The sequence below is a fragment of the Gymnodraco acuticeps genome, unplaced genomic scaffold (assembly GCF_902827175.1).
Source record: "Gymnodraco acuticeps unplaced genomic scaffold, fGymAcu1.1, whole genome shotgun sequence".
NCBI classification, from domain to species: Eukaryota; Metazoa; Chordata; class Actinopteri; order Perciformes; family Bathydraconidae; genus Gymnodraco; species Gymnodraco acuticeps.
In genome coordinates, this window is record NW_022992344.1 from 1,825,939 (window position 1) to 1,849,684 (window position 23,746).

Below are 23,746 nucleotides of genomic sequence, written 5' to 3' on the forward strand. Positions count from 1 at the left end.
CAGGGGACATGACTGCAAATGTAATATCAGAAAAGATTTTACAAGTACTGGAGGCACTAGAGCTTGATCCCGCATTATGTGTTGGATTTAGTTTTGATGGAGCATCAGTGATGTCTGGCAAAAGAGGTGGGGTTCAAGTAATTCTGAAGAAAACGTTCCCCCATGCTGTTTATGTGCACTGTAACTTGCACCGTCTCAACCTTGTGCTTTGCGCAGCATCCAAGGCATCACCCAGCGTCGCAACCTTTTTTGATATTTTGAACTCCTTACATAATGTAATGACTGGGTCACATAGACATGCAAAGTTTATAGAAATACAGAAACAGCTCCGCCCACATAAACCAGCGCTAGAGCTTGAGAGGGGCTGCGACACGCGATGGAGTTCCAGGTCTGTCAACATTGACATCAGAAAACCGCTCACCCACACAACGCCACACACGCTGTCTGCCATCTGCCCTGAACAGTGAAAACCGGGATTCATCCGTGAAGAGAACACCTGTCCAACGTGCCAGACGCCATCGAATGTGAGCATTTGCCCACTCAAGTCGGTTACGAGTCAGGTCGAGACCCCGATGAGGACGACGAGCATGCAGATGAGCTTCCCTGAGACGGTTTCTGACAGTTTGTGCAAAAATTCTTTGGTTATGCAAACCGATTGTTGCAGCAGCTGTCCGAGTGGCTGGTCTCAGACGATCTTGGAGGTGAACATGCTGGATGTGGAGGTCCTGGGCTGGTGTGGTTACACGTGGTCTGCGGTTGTGAGGCCGGTTGGATGTACTGCCAAATTCTCTGAAACGCCTTTGGAGACGGCTTATGGTAGAGAAATGAACATTCAATTCACGGGCAACAGCTCTGGTGGACATTCCTGCTGTCAGCATGCCAATTGCACGCTCCCTCAAAACTTGCGACATCTGTGGCATTGTGCTGTGTGATAAAACTGAACATTTCAGAGTGGCCTTTTATTGTGGCCAGCCTAAGGCACACCTGTGCAATAATCATGCTGTCTAATCAGCATCTTGATATGCCACACCTGTGAGGTGGGATGGATTATCTCGGCAGATTTGTGAACAATATTTGAGAGAAATGGTTATTTTGTGTATATAGAACATGTTTTAGATCTTTGAGTTAATCTCATGAAAAATGGGAGCAAAAACAAAAGTGTTGCATTTATATTTTTGTTCAGTGTATGTCTCCCTAGAGGCATCCCTGCGAGTCCTCATGGCTTATAACAAATTACGGAGCATTACTTATTTGTAGATACTTAGTGAATGAGAAAAGTATTTCCTGGTGAATGACGTCCAATATAAAACATGTTTAACTGTTCTGTTCTCTACCAAATCCTGAGGGAAATATCTGACTCTTTAGCTGCGACATGCTCCAATATACCCACCAGCTTGTCTCTAACTGAGTCTGACAGAAAATGTGCAGTGGGTTTAGAGCTTTCTCTCAGATTACAACTGCCTTATGGTGGCCGCAAACGACACTATAAGAGCTTTGAGAGTGAAACAGCAAACAAGTTGCAGCCGAAAGCCTGAACTATGACATGAAACTCACTTCAAACCTCCGTAAAGACACATATAACTGATTCAGGTGATGATTCTCTGTAGGTTCATTATTATTAAGTGGCAACAATTACTTATACTAACTGTTTTGAAACCGCAAATGTATGGGAATTCCCGTAAAAAACACTTATTATATCAGTGATAGACATTTTAGTTTGAAAGGAAGAAACCATTACAGAAAGTATTTACACAATTAATTAGACAGGTCCAAAAACATAAACGACCACTATCTGCAACTTAGACATACATTGTATGGAACCTAAAAATAGTATGCACATTAAAACTAATCCAGGCCAGGTTAGTTTTGATAAGGAAATCAAATACCCATCAGGCAACAGGCAGGTATTAAGTTTGATGTGTGCAGCACTTGTTTTTTAAAGCCAGTTAGAGATCACTGCTGTGATAGGAGTACAATCTCGTGAGGGAATCCTGATAACCCTGTTTGAAATCTCCCTATGTTTTTATTGCGATCATTATCACAAATATTGCCTTTGACAGAATCAATTTCCGTGTTTTGTGCTCTGCGGTGCCGTATCGGTTAAATGTTGCATTCTTCTCCGCGATTCCCACTTCACAGGTCCCTGCGCAAAATAAAGCAGGAATGGAAACTGGAGCAGGAAATTGAAAAGAGGGGTCCTGTTGTGGAGACTGCTGTGACTACTGCTATTTCCTCTGAACATGCCAGTCTCGTACACTCACCAGATGCACGTGTGCCCCGTCTAATAATCCTCACAATCTTCAGGGAAACATTCTAGTCAGACATGTAGAGCAATATTACTTGTAACACAGTCTCTGGTTTAAAGATAGATTCATTTTCATTGCTAGGGCACTGACATGGTGGTAGTGTGGCATTTGGCATTCTGTGTCCCCGTCTTGGCTCAGTCTTCATGCCGCCTGGTTGGCAGTAGAACTCTAAAGGACATGTGGCAGGATGGCACACAACAGCTGGCTTACAGCTTGGTGTGCCTCTGTGGCTTACAGCTGCTCACTTTACTGAGTGCCCAATGCTAGTTTAGAGTGTCTACACATTATAACACTTAATTTTCCGAGGTGAAAAGAGACACATGAGTTGACAGACAGACATGAGAACACAGGCTGGACACAAACAAAATGCTGTGAAAAATCTCTTTTTCACTTTCAACAAATGAAAAATATCATTTAAACATAAAAAAGTTGTTTATAACGATGATGTGCGCATTTTAGCCTATAATTTCCAACTGCAAATTATCACCGTTTATATTGTAGCGACTCTGTATAGGGTGCTGTGTGGGTCACTCAAGCATCCCCGGTCTCTCTGCCAATCACAGAGCGGCAAAGTAATGCTGGTCGGTGTGTGGGCCAGTGGTTGGGGGAGCAGAGGGCGAGGGCTGGAGAGCGTGTGATGTTGACCCTGCTGTGTTGTGTGTGAGTTAGGGAGTGGAGTACTAGAAGTGACGTTGAACCCAGAGGCGCGGGAAGGTATTTTGAGTGGGGGTGCTGAGGTGCTGGACTCCAGTGAACACTATTACGGGCACTATAGAGCACGCACAAAAGCACTCCCCACACGCAAACACACAGTACACCAGCGACTGTTACAATGAAGGCTCGATAATCAGCTCACGGCATATAGGCAGGGGTAGTGCTATTTTTTTACGAGTGGGGACCAGTGCTGGAATTGGGCCGGTACTCACCGGTACGCAGTACCGGCACTTCTGGTTCTGACCCATGGAGTACCGGCACTTCTTGCTCAGTACCGGCATGCTGGCGGTACTCCGGTACTCATGCACCGTGCCAGTACTCAACACTCTCCCGCCGTTCTTATTATACATCCATATATATATATATACAGCCGCCCGGTACTCAGTAGATGCGTCATGAGGTGCCGAACGGACATTCTCATCGCTCTAACCGCTGGAGTTTCACAGCGGCTGTCAGCTGTTTACTCCTGTCATTCAAACAGAACGTGCTGGAGAGGGGGCGGGGCTTATCTTCTCCATGTAAATACTGTGGTGGAAACGACTATGTCAAAATTAACCTATTTGACCGTGATTTAATAGTAATACACGTTTCAAAATAATAATAATAATAATGCCGAAGTAACAACATACTGAAAACTGTTAGTAAAACCATGTTTTAATGCTTTACAATTTACATACCTAGATGCACGTGTGTTGTGTTTATGCAGTGCAACTCCCACCCAGTGGGTGGCTATGTAGAGTGATAGAACAGAGCAGGCACGCCCCCGAGAGAAGGAAAGCAAGTCACGTCACAAATTAGCATTTCTAAAATGTTAGCGTGGATTAATAAAAGTGCAAAAAGACAGCGGTTGTCGCCGGAAGAAACTTCAAATACAGAGAATGCTGTGCCTGTGTTGGAAATTGTGTCTGATGGGGAGCTTTCTTTGGTTGATCCTCCTGCTCCAAGTTCTAGTGCATTAGCATTAGCACTAGCTCCGCCGCCTCCTCCAGAGCCTCTAACGTTAGCTGCTGCTGGCGCAACTGCCACCACCAACACCGGGCAAAGCGATGCACCTGACTGCTGGACAACGGACCAGGTGCAATATTTTTGCAAGACCAATGCATGGCTCCTTCTTAAATATAAGAAGCTAGGATGTCGGATATGCAGAGATGTCAAATCTTTGGGAATACACACTGGACAAGGACTGAAACTGTCAACTGAATGGGGTGAGTGTGCAGTGTCTCATTTCGGTGTTGACAAGGGCAAACAACAAGCTAGCCTGAGAAAAAAAATCAAAGAACATAAAGAATCACAAGCCCATGTAAAAGCTGCTGACATCCTTACATCTGCTTCACGTGAAACTATTCAACATCAAGTGCAGTCTATGCATAAATCTGAATTAGACACCACTATCAGAGTTTTTCGAACGGCATATAAAATTGGCAAACATAGCCGGCCATTCACAGACATGCCAATTGATTTGAATGTACAGAAACTGAATGGGCTGAACGTGGGCAGGGTTTTGCACTCCAATAAAACCTGTGGCGAAATCATCGACCACATAGCTCATGAGCTGAAGAAAAAAATGGCAAAAGACATTACAGAAAACCAAAGAAAACTCTGTGTTTTGGTCGATGAATCTACCACTATTAGTGGTAAAACGGTGCTTGTTGTGTGTCTACGCTCAGCATTAGCTGATGCTGAGCCCGAAACGTTTTTTTGGGAGCTGATCGAGTTGGATGGAACAACGGCTGATGACATCACAAAGGCGTTAATGGAGTGTCTTGGAATAGATTTTAACGAGGACTTTTTAGGTCAGTGTTTCGTTTATTTTGCATGTGATGGGGCTTCAGTCATGCTAGGGAAGAGAACAGGCGTTGCTACCCAGTTGTGTAGTAAATTCCCAAGCCTGTTTGTGTGGCACTGCTCCAATCATCGTCTAGAGCTGGCAGTTGGGGATGTGGTCAAGGAGGTCTCAGGGCTCAATCATTTCCAGATCTTTTTTGACAAACTCTATTCCTTGTTCCATGCCTCCCCCAAAAATCAGAGGCAGTTAGCGCAGTGTGCGCAAGCAGTCGGACAGCGTCTCCTGGTGATAGGGCGTGTTTTGTCCATCCGCTGGGTGGCTTCAAGTGAAAGGAGCGTCAGAGCAGTCTGGGAAAACTACAGAGTGCTTCATGATCACTTCACAAATGCTGCAAACGACACAAGCAGGGATTCCAGAGACAGAGCAAAGTACAAGGGCCTGGATGATGTGCTCACATCTGCAACGTTTGTCAGCAATCTGGGACTGATGTACGATGCGCTCACAGAGCTCAGCGACCTCTCTCGGCAACTCCAAAAAAGAGAGATGACACTGCCTACAGCAGATAGGCTCTTAACTCGAGAAATACGAGTTTTTGAATCCATGGTCACCATGCCTGGCCCACACATGACTACAGTTCATACAGCTCTAGCTGAGAAGTCCTTCAAGGGAGGGTGTTGCCCTGCGTGAGAATGGCAGGCTTGTACAGATTCATGCAGGTCAGTTTTTCCGCAGTATGGTAGAGAATCTGAGACACAGAATGACTTCCACAACCTCCTCTCATGTCAGCACAATAGAAATCCCATTACATGGCCGGGAGGCCCGGGACAATCAGCTAATCCAGTACATGAAAGTTATCCATCCTGGAAGTTGGCCTGAAGAGGAGTTAGACGTACAGTATGGGGACGTAGAGGTGCTACGTTTGTGCGAAGTGCTGAAAGTGGACAGAAGAGAGACTGTTCAGGGCTTTCGCGAATACAAGGAAACCAGGGCATCCCGTACACCTGCTGCCATGGAGCCTCTACTGAAAGCAGTCCGAACCATCGCTGTCTCCACTAGTGAGTGTGAGCGGGCATTCAGCTGCATGAACGATATCCTTACTGCAAAAAGGAATGCTCTCTCTGTCAGCCGACTGTCCAGCCTGGTTTTCATTAAATGTAATGGACCATCACTAGGACAGTTCAATCCGGAACAGTATGTGAGGTCCTGGCTGGCAAAGGGAAGGAGAAGTGCTGATGAAAGAGCCTGTCCAGCTCCAGCTCCAGCCCCTGATACTGATGTCCCCAAGGCCTTCTGGAGCCTTTTCTAACAATGTGAAGTATATTGCAAAGCAGCTCACCCAGTGAGAAGACTTTTGGCATAATGTGCCGATTTGTACAGATCCTGGAGATAGAAGGACTTCAGACCAACCAGGGAGTTATCTGATCAGCTTGGTGTTCAATGTAACTCTTTACCATGGCTCAGACTTTGTTAATTGCAGTTACAGTTTCTCATTTTAGATTGTGCAAATTTTGCATTTGTTTTTACATGGTCTTTGTTCATGCTCTTTATCATTTTTCTGAGTTGGAAAGTTAGATTGCATCATAGTTTACTTTATACATATTTGTATTCTTCAGTGGTGAAGTATATTGCAAAGCAGCTCAGCCATGTGAGAAGACTTTTGGCACTTTTTCGTTTTTCGTTTTCTGAGTTGGAAAGTTAGATTGCATTCAAAATGTACAGAAATACTTAATTTTGTTAAAGCTTTTTATAAAAAAATGCTTCTGACCAGAGCTTTGTTTCCTTGTCATTAATGTTGAACACCACCAGAGGGGCTCTCACCTGAAAGGTCTCTGCTTCATGTGTCTTCAGCAGAAGATCTAGACTTTGATTGCTATATTTTCAGTTAATATTGACCTTACTGAGCTTTAGCCATATCCGCTGCCTATCATAAAAAATGTTAAGTACAGTGAACCTTTATAAAATATACAGTAGTAAAGAGACAAACCCACCAGCATTATAGTAGCCAAATTCTTGTTTGTGGGCTGTATATATAAAATTGACTTGAAAAAATTGCTGATTTTAGAGTACTGGCACCTTTTTCATTCCAATTCAAGCACTGGTGGGGACGGGACCTCACCTCCTCTAGGGGGGTCCGGGGGGGATGCTCACCCGGGAAGATTTTTTTTAAATATTGAAGTTTGAAAGCATCAATCTGGTGCACTTTGAGAGCAACATTTAGAGATCTATGGATACATCTCTCAACACCCAGATGAAACACAACTGTAAGCAGATGTTCTTTTTCTTTATGGATATTTTACAAATCACTCCCCTTTCAAACTGTATTCTTGTTTTACTGCCATATAGTATTTCATAACTGTTTTTCCTTTATTCTCTTATTTTTTTTATAACGATAATGATCATATGAAAGTGTGCCGCGGAAATAATCTTTTGAATAATTTGTGACCAAACCGTTTGAGACCCACTGAGATAACTTAGACTAAAGTTAACTATCTAAACACTCAGAGAGTCCTTTAGCTCACCTGAGCCTCTCAGTCTGAGAGGAGAGCTCTCCTCCAGCTTGTTGTGGAACCAACTGCTCCGTATGTCTGTTAGTGCAGCTAGCTAACCAGATGCTAACAACACGGTCCCTGCTGCTGGCACCGGTCCCTCTCTCTCTCTCCCTCCCTCCCTCTCTCCCACTCTCACACTAAATGCGCTATTTCCACACACACACACTTTTATTTCCATGCAACTCTCAGATTGGTCTGGTGTCTTGCCTCTGTTGCATTCACTGAACACGGGAAATTACACTCCTGTCGTCCTCTTTAGTGTCATCATGAGGTTCACGTAAAGCACGGTTAATGTATTATATTATTGAGGTAGAATTGTCCGGGGCTACAGAAAAAACATTCGGGGCAGGCCAAAATATTATTTTACCAACAATGTGGAATTTATTGGCTACATATTACACAGATTATGCACAGCGGGAGCAGCAATAACCGTCAAATAATAATTCAGACAGGGGAGCTCCGCACCCCCTGCCTGCCGCTAGGGGGTGCTGCAGCGCCCTCAGCACCCCCCTTCCCGCGCCCATGGTTGAACCTGCGACCTGTAACCTGTGACCTATGAACCTGTATTTGCATGCTACCAAAGGAGCTATTTAACCTAAGAACTTGAGGCCTGTTTCCGACTCATATTGTGGAACATTACAATATGAAAGGATGTTAGGTTACATGTGCAAACATCAGACAAGTAGGCCTACCACGATAAAAGAAACGGAACATGAGCTAAACCTGTTTTGTTGCCTGCTCGCCAGGCCCCCTTTCTGGCATGACACTCCCTGCTAGCAGTCGTACCCAAAACCCCTGCCTTCCTGCTATAAAACCTCTTCTTCCGCATAGCCCCTGTATTAGCGGTTAAAAACCACCAACACACCCCTTGTGCACTGGGTTCTTGGGAACGCGGCTAACTGAGCTAACTGAGCTAACAGCTAACTAGCTAACGTCTGCTACTGGTAGCAGCAGTTAGCGTTACTTTAGCAACAAATAAAGCTTTCTGTCCATCAGGAAATCCATAAGATCTCACTCAAGGCAGAGCAGCTGGAGGACATAAGAGGGGGAAAATAAATCAAAAACATTATCTTTATCAAACATGATACAGTATCCAGTACATTTTTTCCCCAGGATGTTCGGACAATTCTCTCACCAAAGTTACATCGTACTGGAAATAGGCATTCAAGGCCTATTAGGAGAATGAAAAAGCACCATTCTACATATTTCAGTGTAGCATCAAATATCATTTTGTTATTATTTGTGTCAGGGTGTGTGGAAAATGGGACCCAAGTGCAGTTTTTAAAAAAAGGACTAAAAAGGGTAAGGTAACAAAAAGCGAGCTTTATTATCATGAAAAAAAAAGAAACTAATTAACAGAAACAAAACCCGGGAGCACGACAGACAGGAACAAACTTACAGACGGGAACAGGCAGGAGACACGGACAAGCATAGGTAACAGGGACATGAAATGACATGGAGCACAGGGGAAGCCAAGACTAAATACACAGAAGGGTAATCACAGGACAAGACACAGCTGGCAGGGGAGGCAGAAACACAAGGGCAACAGGTGAACACAATGAGGCACAATCAGACAAAGGAGGGAAGCTAACGATGGGAACAGAACAGCAAAATAACACCCAAAACAAGTCAGACTAAACTAAAAACGTGACATGACATTAGGATTGTGACAGAACCCCCCCCCCCCCCTCAAGGGACGGATCCCAGACGTCTCCAAAAAACAAAGTCCAAAACGTCCAACAGGGTGGGCGGAGGGGGACCGGAGGAGGGACTCGGACGGACATCCCGGGGAAAAGCAGAATCCATGGTGGGGATCTCGGGCGGACAGCCCGGGAGCAAGGCAGAGTTCGAGGAGGGGGTCTCGGACGGACGGCCCGGGGGCAAGGCAGAGTTCATTGTGAGGGTCTCGGGCGGACGGCCCGGGGGCAAGGTAGAGTTCATAAAGGGGGGACAGGCTCTCAGGGGGACGGGCTCGAGGGCGAAGACCGCGGCCGGGAAAGTCAGGGGGCCGGGCTCGAGGGTGAAGATCGCGGCACTCAGGGGGCCGGGCTTGAGGGCGAAGACCGCGGCTCTCAGGGGGCCGGGCAGGACCCGGTGTCGACCGGACAGGAACCGGAGCCGGTGGGACAGGCGTAGACGGGATCCTGGACCTGACATGGGCTGGTGTCAATGGGACCCCAGATGGAGCAAGGGCTGGTGTCAATGGGACCACCAACGCAATAGGGCAAGGAGTTGGCAGGACCCCCGGCGAGACAGGTGACAGCGGGGCCTCCAATGGCACAGGACATAGGGTTGGCAGGACGTGATGTGTTTGTGGAGCATCGGAAAATGCAGCATCCGACCCGTGCTCAAGTCGGTAGCGAAAAGGTCCAGCTTGACTTGGAATGCGCGCATCTGCTCCACAAGATCAATGACCGTTTTGTCTCTGCCTTGCAGTCCCACATTTAGGTCATTCAGATGTTTGAATATGTCGCTCAGAAAGCAGACATCTATCATGTAGCTGTTGTCCAGTATGCGTTGCAAGTTTGCTTCTGCCTTCTTTTGTTTGCTGCTGCGGAGAACATTTATAATCTCTTCTCTGAGATCACAGAAACGCTCCAGTGCTTTGCCTTTGGACAGCCACCTGACATCATTGTGCAAAAGCAGGTCGTGGTGCTCAGCTGACATCTCTGACAGCAGCTTGCGGAATAAGCGGTGTTGGAGGCTTGATGTGCAGCGTATAAAATTAACAGTAGCCATCACATTGTTCATTGTAGTTTTGAGCTCCCCACCGAGTTTTGCGCACAACACCATCTGATGCACAATGCAGTGTAAGGATGTTAACCGGGGTGCTACAGCGGACCAACGTGCTGCTAAACCACTTATGTTCCCTGCCATGGATGGAGCCCCATCTGTCACAAGCATGCACACACGCTCCATATCCAGACCATTGTCTTTGAAAAAGGCTGAAATTCTCTCAAAGACTATCTCGCCAGTTGTGTGTCCTTCTAACGACAGTAAGCCAAGCAATTCCACTCGGAAGCATTTGCCGTCGAAAAAACGGACATATATGCACAATTGTGCGGTATCACTTTTGTCTGTGGACTCATCTACTGCAATGGACATGACATCGGCTTTCTTCAGTTCTTCCAACAGCGTTTCAAACACATCTGTAGCAAGAGTTTCAACCCTACGGATGTTTGACGTGTCTGACAAAGGGACATTTTTAATGGCAGATGTCACACACGTTTTCATTTTGTCGTCATGTATCACTTCATCCACGGCGGCCAGCATACACTCTTTCATGGTTTCAGAGTCTGTGAATGGCCTTTTATTTTTTGCCAAGATCCATGCAACACAGAGAGAAGCAGCTGTAGCTCTTTCTTGGGTTGTGAATGTTCGCACCATCGTGGTAGAGCTCCGGTTGTAACATAAAATCAAACTCTGCACTTTTACCGCCCTCTCCTGAGATCCTTCGGGGAAGTTTGTTCGGAAAGTCGGGTGTTTGTCATTGTGGTGCCTCCGGACATTGTAATCTTTAAGTACCGCAACGCACTGATTGCAAATTAAACACATCGGCTTGGCGTTTGGATTTGACGGCTGAATAAACAAGTATTTGTCGGTACAGGCAGGGTTAAACTGACGGTTTTCATCGTCAAGTTTACGCTTCAGAGTTGAGAGAGACATATTTTAGAGTTGCTATCATAGGACCACTAGATGTACTTTTAAAAAATGCGCTGCGTCGTTGTTGTTTGGTTGTTTCTAGGCAACGCGGAGTGTTGTACATGGTCTGTACTAGTGTAGACATTTGGCCACGGGAGGCTGGGCCACTCGGGAGTTGGTTCTGGGCCGCATCTGGCCCGCGGGCCGCCATTTGAATAGGCCTGTCCTAAGGCAAGGCGGGATCCCAAGAAGGGGTTTGAGGCTTGAGACTGGCACTCAGGGCTAGTTGTAAAAACCTTAAGCCACTCGGGCAACAAGCTCCAGAGCCAGGGTTTGTTGGTCACCTCCATGCGTGCCTCCTTCTGGGCAGCCTCCTTGGCCGCTCTAGAAGACACCCTCATCCACTTGTAAAAAATATACTCAAGAGTGTACACAACCGTGGATCCAACTCTTGAGGGGGAAAACTGCTGGGTCCATATTGGTCTGTTCGTACTGTCAGGGTGTGTGGAAAATGGGACCCAAGTGCAGTTTTAAAAAAAGGACTAAAAAGGGTAAGGTAACAAAAAGCGAGCTTTATTATCAAAAAGCCGAAGGCATGAAAAAACAAGAAACTAATTAACAGAAACAAAACCGGGGAGCACGACAGACAGGAACAAACTTACAGACGGGAAAAGGCAGGAGACACGGACAAGCATAGGTAACAGCAGGGCTGGACTGGGACAATAAGTCAGGCCGGGAATTATACACCCAGCCAGGCCACTACCAGTTTTCTTTTGTGCCATTTTCCTGGATTTATTTGTCAATATTTACAGCGTTGCTGCCCATAGTGATAGCCCAATCTACTACCCCAGAATAAACATATGGACATGGGTTACTATTTAAATTTTTTTTGCAAATCTATTTAGGAACCAGCGACATGCAGTCAGGGGATGCAGGGGAGGCAGAGCCTCACCTGTCATACTCCAATGTAACGGAAAAACAACTAAAGAAAAACTAAATATTAATAATAATAACATGTCTCCACTGATCTGTGTTGTAAGCGTGATTTATGTATGATTCCAATCGCTTTTTATAGTCAAAATCAGCAAATTGGCCGAGCTCCGCTACAACTACATGGGAGCGATGAGGAGTGAGTCAGGGACGAGCTCTGCCTCTCGTAAGCCCACAGTAACTTGCTGGAGCGCGGGCACTAATGTAGCGTGGGCACTTATTTTGTGAGCGCGCTCAAGCCAGTTACTGTGGGGTGAGGTGAGGCACAGATGAGCTCTGCCTCACCTCAGAATGCGTCACCCCACAGAAACTGGCTGGAAAGCGGGCCCTAAGCGCATGCCTGCACCATCTCACTGTATGTCACCAATGTAATGTTTGTAGATCCCTTTATTACATTTATCCTCGCCATCCATAGTCTCTAAATAACTTATTTCACGTATATGATATTTAGGCTCGCTGGTCTCATCATACAACGGCAATGAAAAAAGCACCAGGAGAGGCAGCCATAACCTCTGCCGCACTGAAGGGGGCGCACGTGAGCCCACAGGTTCTTGTTGCTACTGTTATTCTACCCAGACGCAAACAACAAGCTAGACTTTTGAAACTAGAGGAAGATAAGGAGGACTTTTACAAAAATGTAATGGAGATTGTTGTCCAGAAGGATAGCATGGACTTCATCTTCAAGTCAAGGTAAGACCACAATTGTAATGATCATGGGATCTTACTAAGAAAGAACAATCCAATATTTAGATGTTGGGTATCCTTTTGTTGAACAGTCTGTTTAAAAGGAATCGGAGCATCAGACTAAAAAAGCTTTTGAAAATAACCGAACATTTCGATCAAGGTCAAAATATAATATTTGTAAATCTGACTCTGAAAGAGTCAGTGCCTCACCAGCCATGAACCTCACCGCACGTCACTGTTAGGAACCTATCCATGTGAAAATATTTTAAGTGGAGGTGGACCTCAAATCCTCTATGGGGGTCCGAGGGCATGCCCCCCCCGGTAAGATTTATTTTTAAATGTTGGACTTAAATGTATGCAATGCATCAATCTGGTGCACTTTTTCTGCACTTTGAGGGGGAAATAAAGAGACTACACCAATATGAAACAGAACTGTATACATTTAAATAATCATAAAATCATAAGAACATGGCCATAACCAATAACATACCATATCTAATATGAAAAACATTTAAACTTGTTTATTTATTTGTTTTTGGTTCATTTATAGTTGTGAGTGTGTCTGTGCTCCTGAACCAGCATCACCCGTCTCCCCCTGCTCCTCTTTGAGGCAGCAGCAAAGACTAGTTTTAGCTCTCAATACGTTTTAAAAGTTTATCTTACCTTTTTTCACCTAGTTAACATTTTATTTTTATTTTTCATGCATATTTTACTAATCACTCCCCCTTCAAATGGAAATATGTGTTTACATAAATGGTGACCAAACCGTTTGAGACCCACAGAGATCTTAGACTAAGTTAACTATCTAAACACTCAGAGTCCTTTATCTCACCTGAGCTGTAGTTATCAGTCTCTCAGTCTGACTGGAGAGGACTCTCCTCCACCTTGTTGACAGCTCATTATATCCGTTAGCGCCGCTAGCTAGCACCAGATGCTAACAACAACAATACACGTAACCGGTGCGCACATACATACAAACCAAAATAAATTCCTCAGGCCAGCAGACCACTTAACAGGCCAGGCCATCAGGAAACCTCCCGGTCCTCCCGATGGCCAGTCCGGGCCTGGGTGAGAGGGACATGAAATTATGACGAACAGACATGGAGCACAGGGGAAGCCAAGACTAAATACACAGAATGGTAATCACAGGACAAGACACAGCTGGCAGGGGAGGCAGAAACACATGGGCAACAGGTGAACACAATGAGGCACAATCAGACACAGGTGGGAACAGAACAGCAACATAACACCCAAAACAAGACAGACTAAACTAAAAACGTGACATGACATTAGGATTGTGACAATTTGATGGTTTTGAATTAAAAAATGTGAGATACCAAATGATGTTTCAACAGCACATATTCATTACGGAAATACTTGCCAACCTTCACTATCAGGCCATTATGCAACAGTAGGTAACATTCAATCAAGTGTATGACTGTACAGTTCATTGCAAAGTCATTGTGTGCCTCCGCTCAGAATAGGTTTGAAGAATCTTGTCTGGCAGATTGGATTGTTTGAAAACTCTTAATTAGGTCTGGCTGTCTGGCGTGCCACCATTCTCCGGGAAACAATTAGCAACAGCCCCTCCATGACAGGATGTAGTTGGCTATTCTTTTGCTGAGCTTAGTCACCCTGTTGAGAAGAACTTGTGCTGTGGACTACTCATTTCAAAGACAAACAAACAAACAGTGAGGACATTTCAGGATCATCAGATAGAGGAGCCATTTACAGTAATTAGTTATATGGGAGTGGTACTATCAGAGTATACTTTGTAGCAAAGCCATTGTATTTATTTTAATGTCTTTTAGTTATTATAATTGCTGGGAATTTGTTAGAGACTTGCTTTTGGAATAGGGCTATTATTATATAACTGTAAAAGCGTTATAAGTAGGGCTGTCAAGTTAACGCGTTAATAACAAAAAATTAACGCCACTAATTATTTTAACGCGATTAACGCATGTGTATTTTTTGTCCTCGGCCGCCCCGTAGTTTCAGAGCGCATCGAGTTTAAAATACCATCTACAAGCTGATGCTGACAGCCCCGCTCCTGTCGCCCGCTTGTGGCAGACCACACTTCCACGCTCACCGGCAGGCACCGACTGGCTGTTGGGAGGACCGGGAGGGTGTGTGTATGTGTCGCCCGAGCGAGCGAGAGAGAGACATTACGTGTATTGTTGTTGTTAGCATCTGGTGCTAGCTAGCTGCGCTAACGGATATGGAGCTGTTTAAATGAAAACAGAGGAGCGACATTTCGCCACAACTGCGCCGAGCACTTGACTTTATGCAGGAAGCCAGACAGTGGGACATTGTACGAAAAGTCAGCACACTCAGCACGGATAGTGCGCAACATGATTGCAGCGTCCAGGCAGCTCCCGTTCGAGCATATGCCTTGAGTTGCACATAGCTCCAACGATCCATCACACACACACACACACACACACACACACACACACACACACACACACACACACACACACACACACACACACACACACACACACACACACACACACACACACACTCTAAAAAACAGTGGGTTATTTCATCTACCCAACCATGGGGTTATGAAATGTTTAACCCATTCTGGGTTATTAATATGGTATTGGGTTATTTTTGTGCAACCCAAGTACTGGGTCAAAATATTTTTGTCTACCCAACCATTTGGTTATGAAATGTTTAACTCATTCTGGGTTATTTATATGGTATAGGGCAGGGGCGGCGGGTGCTGTAGCGGCTAGGGAAGGCTAAGCCTTCCCAAATATTTGTGTCACTGCATCCTGGTAAAATACAAATATAGGCTAATGTATAATGTCTGTGTCTTTGACATTAGCGCTGCTAGCCACCCGCTAGCCCTGTACTACGAAGCCAGTTCAACATACCCTGGATATGTTTGAGTAACAAACAAACAAACGAGATCTCGCTAAGCGGTCCTACGACGCTGGTTATCAACTCGGTAAATCAAGCCAGGGTTTCTCTCACCAGATCTGACTTTAATTACATTTGACTCGAGTGTTTCGTGAACATAATGTATTGCTTAAAATAATACTTCTGCATACAGTATGTGACACTGTAAGTGTTGCACGGCCAGATATGGCTGGAGAAGCTGACTCAGATAAGGAAATATATGATATATTATAATATTATATGATCGATGATCTGATTGATGATGTAATATGAATGATAAGTGCGACACGTCGGCGTCTTCTCTGCATACGGCAGTTTAAACTGTATTTCCTTTATCCTGTAATATGACTTGAGAGATTTAAACTCCGCACACTGAGTTGATCTCTTTTCTATAGATGCCGGAGGCGGGCAGCGTCAGGTAAAAAAAGTGATTAAGCCTTTCCAAACCTGAGCCTCACGCGCCGGCGCCGCCTATGGTATTGGGTATTGGTTTGCATGAATCGCAACCATTTCACATGTATTAGATTCATTCATGTTGAGATAAACTGAGACAAAGGGATTAGGGTATATCTGATTCCCACTCCAGAGCAGAAGGTGGCGGTATAACCACCAATAAACTGGATACCAACCACAGTCTATGATACCAACTAATGTAAACAGAGACAAAAATCAATCTACTTTTAAATGTTCACGGTTGTAAAGATGTGAAACAACAAACATGGCTTGAACAATAAGGCATGCTACATTATTGACTGCTCTTGGACACTTCCATGGATGTATTAAGAGAACTCTGCCATGGTTTGATTTTGACCGCGATCTGGCGGGAAAGGGTTTCCCCTGCATCCTGTGTGCACTCGCGATATTTGGGCATAACCGTAAACTTAACCATCATCATCGCGAGAGAGGATCATTGAGACAATAAAGACCGTTGGCGAAAGTTGGAGGAGGTAAGCAGAACACATTGTCATCTAACTGTGAAGCTGTTAATAAATGTCATCAACTGCTAGTCCATGAGCGATATTGTGGTAACGTTGATAGTTAATTTGTTATTTAGTGTTATTTTTTATCTCACTTAAAAAGCCGAATGAGCCGACAAACATGCTAAAGCTAACGTCGTTAACTAGCTAGTCTGTGTAACTGCCAGTTAGGGAGATGGTTCAAATATAGGATATCAGGATTGAAAACTAAAGGACGGTAGCATTACCCTGGGAAAGTTAAACGGAAAGTGTGCTACCCCAGGCGCTTATATATGTCAGTAATATCAGCCCCTTTTACAAAGGAATGTTGCGCCGTTATTCGGCTGCGTCACGTACATTAGCTGCCAAGCTAGCTGCCATGCGGAGCTAGCTGCCATGCGGAGCTAGCTGCCATGCGGAGCTAGCTGCCACTGTGGTTTTCGCTCTGCAGTTAATGTTACGTGACGGATGCCGCTCTGCCAGTGTCGGTAGTCGCACTCTCTGTCTGATAAGGGGACTGATAAGGTTTGGTGTAAAAAAAAGCAGGTTCTCTGTAACTTAACTTTCATTGGTCTCTCAATTTTTCACAGCAATTTGTGACTGCAAAAGTTCCTGTGGCTGCTGTCCGTAGTTGGTTAACTAATCTTGCTCTATTGTGGGTTGACCTGTTTCTAGCAGTCACAAAAGTGTATCACTCTATATAAAAATAAAGGCTTTGATATAACCATAAGTCTGCAGATAAAATACAATGCTAATAACCATAGTAAGTGGGGCTCATGTGTGCTAAATACAACAGGTAATACAAATAAATAAATAGGAGAAGCAGACATTTGTCAGTTTTAGTAGCCTCATCAACTGAATAAATTAGCCCCAGAAGTGAGGTTGAAGTCATGCAAATGTACATTTTATGTTTTGTTTTAATTAAGCTCTTTATGTGTTTTTTGTCTCAGATCAATGGACGATTTTGTGTGTGACACGTTGACACAGTGGCAGTTGACAGACGTTATTGATAGATTTAAAGGTAAGAACATGTTTTTTTTTAGGTTCACAGCAAGCAGATGGTCTGTATAGCTAGGTAAAGGAATTATTTGAAATGGCATTGACTGCATTGTATTTTATGTTACTGAAAATGCATTTTTATTCCAATAGCTTCCATGTAATTAGCCTCTTATTTTTTGCTGTTCTCCATGGTTTAAATAGATGTCCTTGTTTTTTGTTTTTCAGACGAGGGAATTGACGAGGAGAGTTTTCTTCTTTTAGACGAGGGGACCATCAGCCAATTGATTCCAAAAGCTGGCCCCAGGCTTAAGTTCCTCAAAAAATGTAGAGGACTTGTAAGTATAGTTAGATCACTGCAGATGTGAGAGGCTACACCCCTCCCCCACACACGCATATTCATTCTGAGGATTTGTTCAAATTTGTGAGCAGATGGCATATATTTGCTTTAAATGCAAAAGGCAAATTCCAGGGGATGCCAAGACTCTCTTTCAACATTTACGTGCAGTACATCATGTAAACCATTCATCAACATATTTCCAATGTAGTGAAACTGGTTGTGGTAGAACATTTTCTTTTATAAGGTCTTATAGAAGACACCTATTAAAGGAGCATGAAAACCAAAGTGATACTCTCGATGATCCCCTTGAAGGTCCAGCCCAGCCTGTTGACATACAGCTTGCTGAAAATGAGCCTGTACAGGGAGATGAGGAAGTTGAGGATGAATGGGATGAACTAGGGCAAGATGACATGACCAACCGGGTAGCCCTTTTTTTAGCTCATCTGAGGTCTAAACCTTCTGTAATTAGTAAGGATGATCTAAAAAAGGTTAAAGGCGCCATGCATCAATCAGCAGCTCAAATGTGGTGCCTACTTAGGTTGCTGCCGACAATGATAGGTGACCTCGTCCCCATGCATAGCAAGGAATGGAAACTTCTCCTACTGTTACTGTTATGTATGGAGTTCATCTTCTCTCCTTCTCTTACTGTTGAAGCAACACTGTACTTAGCTAAAATCCTTGAAGAGCATCACTCTCTCTTCCTGCAGCTCTATCCTCTTCACCATTTGCTGCCAAAACACCACTTCATGCTCCATTACCCAAGAGCCATTCAAAAGCTCGGACCCTTGACTCAGTTTTGGGCTATGAGATTCGAAGCGAAACACAACTTTTTTAAACGGGTTAGCCATGTAACATGCAACTTCCGAAACATTTGCAAAACCATGGCCTTTCGCCATCAGATAGCGCAGTGCTATAATTTGCTGTGTGGAACTGTGTTGAGCCACAATACAGAAGTTGGTCTAGGGCACACTACCTTTCTGGCCAACATTGAGGGAGTTAAAGACATCGAAAGTGGTCTAACAGGCATTCCCCTTTTCAGTGAATTGTATGAACCAGCCTTGGTTACCTTTAAGGGAACTGCATATCGAGCAGGCATGACTGTATTCCTGTCTTATGACCCAGATGGGGAGCCCCAATTTGGTCTCATAAAGTCCATTTTAGTACTAGACCAAACATCACACACACCAACAATAAAACTTGTTGTACAGAAGTGGGAAACACAATGGTTTGATAGGCATTTCTTTGCATACAGTGTGATTCCCACTCAAGTTTTGGCAGCTGTTGATGTGAGAGAGCTGCTTGATCACCATCCCCTACATGCAGTGAAGTCATTCAGCGAGACTGATGACAGTTTATACATTTCACTGCGCTATAGACTTTTTTAGAAAATCAGCTTACTGCCACCAGGTGTGTGTACAGTAGGTATGACACTTTGTAAATAGCATTTTTACTCGTCAAGTCCATTTTTTCCTGCCATATTTGTTTAGTGGTTAGCTATAAATGCTGCTTAAAAGGTGCCTTTGGACTACAGGGATGATCATGCGATGGAGTACTGGGATGTTTCTGTAAATACTGGGATGGATGTGATAAATTGTACAGTAAGTATTTTTTGTTTAATCTGTCTACATATCGTTGCTGTTGGGCAGAAACCTTGTGTCTCCATATTTAAACTATGTTTTTTATATTTGTAAATGTACTAATTCGTCATAGTGTTGTACAAAAGTAGTTCAAATAGATCTACAAGCTCCCAATGTCAAGAGCTTGTCGATTGGCTATTTCACAATTTTTAAATGTTAAAAATTATAAAAGGAACAATTTTGGACATACACGGTTTCCACCCGACGGTGACGATGTACAGTAGTAGTCACTGTCAGTTAAGAAGTTACATGTTTGTTTTATATCTTTTTCAATTTGCCGCAGATCTGCATGGTCCAAACTTGTCGCATTTTTCATTCACTCGGGTGAAGGGTTTCTGAGTGGTTTTGTGTCTGCTTAGGGGTCAATATAAACCATACTTTACACAGGTCTCTGAATTTATCAAAACTTTGGCGTGGTGCATATCTCTCACACCATGCATACTGTGTGCAGTCTTCTGAGTCCGCTGGTGTGGTACACTGATTTACATTACTGATGCTCATCCGGCAATTCTAGGTGGCTGTCACTGTTTGTTACATTAACCTGGGTTCTGTTTAGATTGAACCTGCTGTGCCACCTACAAGTCCTGATGTCCAACCAACTGCCACAACTCCACCCTCCATGGAGGACCAAACGGCACCTGTCGTACCAGCGATGATACCTCAAACACTACATATAATTCCACAATTTGTAAGCTCCACTTTTTAAGACTTGGGTTTCACTTTTTTCTTTAATCAACACTAAAGAGTAATAAACGATATCTGTGATGTTGTCCCTTCTTGCAATTTTCTCAGGATATCCGCCAGATTCTCACAGGCTCAACTGAAGGCAAGCTGATCCTGGGGAGCCTTGATGAGGATGTGATCATCCCTTCGCAAAGAAAGTGCCTTGTCCGTATTTTGGTGTCTCACCTCATGGAGAAGTTTGGAGAGAGGTAATTAAAAATAGTCGGTTTTTTTTCTTGTTTTTAGTGAATGTTATGTTAGTTTGAAAAAGGTATATGAATCTTCTTTCAGGGGAAAAGAATAAGACGGGACACTACTTTCAAGTCTGACCTTTACCTAGACCACCAACATAAACATGCACAACACATGTACCAAAACACACGTTCAGTAGTGTTTTTAATTTATTAGGATGCCTATTAGCTGCAGAATATGCTACAGCCATTATACTGGGGTGCAACACATGTTTTAGAAATACTTAAGATCTAATTTGACTCTGCTGGTAATTTAGTTTTTCTGTGTTTGCAGTCCTACCAGTGAGACAAAAAAGGCCTTGGCTGCAGCTTTGATTCATGGGTTTCCCTCCTTGAAGGACGAGTCGGACTCAAGCAGTGGCTTCGTAAGTAATTAACATTTTATTGAGGAATTGATGCTAAAACAGTCAGTTGAACACAATATAACTCATCTCCCAGCACCAGAGTACTGGACTTCTGTGCTGTTTGATGCCCGGTGTTGTCAGACAGACATACAGACAAACCCTGTTCTAGATGGCTCAGCCACATGTTGTCGCCACGCTATCAAAATGTGCCTTCACCAAAGACTTTCATTTCTTGACAGGGATACTGGTTCACCCCAGGACGGAACCGCCGCCCAGCCACTGGATTCCTCGAAGAGAGGCTTCGGAACGTCAGAAAGAGGATGAGAAAACCGGCCAGGTCACAGAGCACGCAGCAGACACCACCACAAAGTAGTGAAGCTGGCACTCGTAGGACATTCATACCAGGTAATCGTTGGAACTGAATAATTTGTTTAAGCAATACAGACATATAATTTGAGATTGTTAATATCCTTATGTGTACTTTTATAGAATGTACCATATCGGAAGAAAGAGCCATACAGTGTAAAGAATGGCTGAAACACAATTCGCAGCCCCTCAACCAGGTGGAGCAATACATGCAGGATACAGCAGTGTACAGGTCAGTAGGAATGCACTGAGGACACTAGCTGCAGCACTCATTCAATGTCATTTTGCCTATGCATGCACCTCATGGTACTGTAGCACCTCAAGTCATTCAAATCTGAACTACAGACTTCTCAAAACAAACTACTACTAGACCTCTCACACCTATGACCTAACCCCTGCTCATTATGATGCTATAGTGGGATGGCTCAGGGGAGGACAGAGTACAGCAACTTGCAATGGGCCTGGTTTTCAAGGGACCAGTGCCATGTACCTGTCAAAATAAAAGGGCACAACACCAGTGGGAGCTCCATTACTCTCTCCCCCCCCCCCCCCATAATCGGCACAAACATGGGGATGAATGCATTTTACTATTATGCTACCAAAATGTGGAACACCCTACCACCAGCCATCAAGAAAGTGCAACTCCTTACCCTCCAAAACTGCCATACAAGAGCACCTGTCTGCAACTGCTGCCATAAAAGAGCACCTGTCTGCAACTGCCCTTAGGGCTTTTTGTGATATCCTTTTAACATTCTTGTACTGCTGTACTTTCTGCAAACTATCAAACAGGGCCAAGTCTTTAAGGATAACGGGTGGGACATTCAAGGGATCCGCCAAGAGTTCCCACATCTATTCACTCCAGGCATGGTAAGTTAGGAAGGAGTATATGTTTACATATGATGTGGATGCATTGTTTATAACAATCTTTTATCAGTATGTCAGCTGCCACATTGAATTTTCTTTTTCAATTTTTCATTTAGATTGCACAGGACTTTCAGATCCTACATGGAGAGGCTGCGCCTAAGCTCTTCGAAACCTGGCTACCTTTGTTTAAAGACAAGATCCTGCACCTGGCGAGACGGGAAGGGAAACTTATCTCGTCGCTTGATGGATTAACACCCGGTAATACATTGTTATATTGTACAGCAGACTTTATTTTGCTACTAAATGACCAATTCACAGATATGCCATGCCACATATTGATACCTATAAAATTGTCTTCCTACAGATTGTTTGGGGGAACTTGCTCTGAGCCAGTTACCAACACTGCTTCCACCAACTGTCTACAGGGTTGGCCGAAAAGTGTTCCGGTACACTATCGAGGAGTCTAAGTTGGCCTTCATCGATCATAAGCCTGTAAGTCCCTCTGCATATCTAAAGGGAAATGTTATTCTTTTAATCACTTGAACCCAGCATCCATATTCTTGGGGGGGTGGCGGGGACATTAGCCAAACATAGCAGCTAGATCGGCTATTTTTGGCGAAGAGATTTGGTGAAGATGGAAAACAGTGGTCTAAAGTACAGAGCCAACCCAGGTCCAGTTTAAGTGGTTAAGAATGTGCCTGACTGCCTGTTATTCCTGGGCTCAAGAATAATTCAAAACATTGTTTCTGAATATGCATTGTATCAGCCACTGCCAAATCTTGCTTACTCTTTGCTTTTGCACAATCTTTTACTTTGTTTAATTTATCTTGTCTTTTGTTCTTTATTTCTTTCTCAGGTTGGAACAAACTTGGTGGAGTACCTCCATGAGGCGAAGGTGTCAAGACCTTACCCATATGTCCTGTCCCTGGGAAACGATATTTGGCACACCTCTCAGGCGTTCGTTATTCTTGATGGGGAGGCGTTGGAACAAAACACATTGCTTCAGGCAGTAGATGTCTGTTTCAAGGTATTCTATATCTTTGACATCGACTACACAAAGCAGTGTGAAGCTGTATGGAAATTCCTCCAAAATGCAGTGTACGAAATCAAGGGAGGAGAGGAGTCAAAACCTGCTACGTCCTTGCGTGCAGCAATACTTGCTTGCAAGTAGACTTGTGGTCTTGATCCTTTTATTTTCTTCTGCTGGTCCTCCTGTTCTATTCTCTCTCTTCTGCTGCTTGGCTCAGAGTAGGGTTCTATCTGGTTAAATTAAATATTGCTGGATTTGTGAAGTGTGTGTGTGTTATGTTCAAAATACTACCTAATGCTCAAAGTATTTTATGAGCAAGTTGTGTGCTAAAAAAAGAGCTAAATGGTGGAAGCATAAATTGTTAAAATGTTTATTTGCACATCTTAGTTTCCTGTAGTTCGGATCACCTAAAGGAGCAGTACATTGTTGTGATCATGTTGGAGGATTTTCTTTGTAACGTTTACATAGCCAGTATATGAACCAGTCATTTCTGAAAAAACGTATGTTGCTATTAGTGGTTCTCAAACCAGAGCTTGTAGATCTGCTAATGTGTGTTGTTTACAGGCTGTACTGTACATGCATAAATGTTAAGTTTTGTTTAAAGAAAGTTTTGCACTTTATTGTGAACTGAATATGTTTGCACTTTATTGAACTGTCAATT

At 44.0% G+C, this 23,746-nt stretch overlaps 1 protein-coding gene across 1 annotated transcript; it reads left to right on the forward strand.

Annotated features, from left to right (window-relative positions):
* Nucleotides 1–15,978: 15,978 nt before the first annotated feature.
* Nucleotides 15,979–23,226, forward strand: LOC117541580. Its single transcript, XM_034208791.1, has 12 exons — nucleotides 15,979–16,525; nucleotides 17,485–17,555; nucleotides 17,759–17,868; nucleotides 20,064–20,195; nucleotides 20,300–20,439; nucleotides 20,756–20,846; nucleotides 21,065–21,230; nucleotides 21,315–21,423; nucleotides 21,981–22,053; nucleotides 22,172–22,313; nucleotides 22,420–22,547; nucleotides 22,912–23,226. Exons 2-12 carry the CDS (start codon nucleotides 17,489–17,491, stop codon nucleotides 23,224–23,226), a joined length of 1,473 nt encoding a protein of 490 aa, XP_034064682.1. The 5' UTR covers nucleotides 15,979–16,525; nucleotides 17,485–17,488.
* The last annotated feature ends 520 nt before the right edge of the window (nucleotides 23,227–23,746 follow it).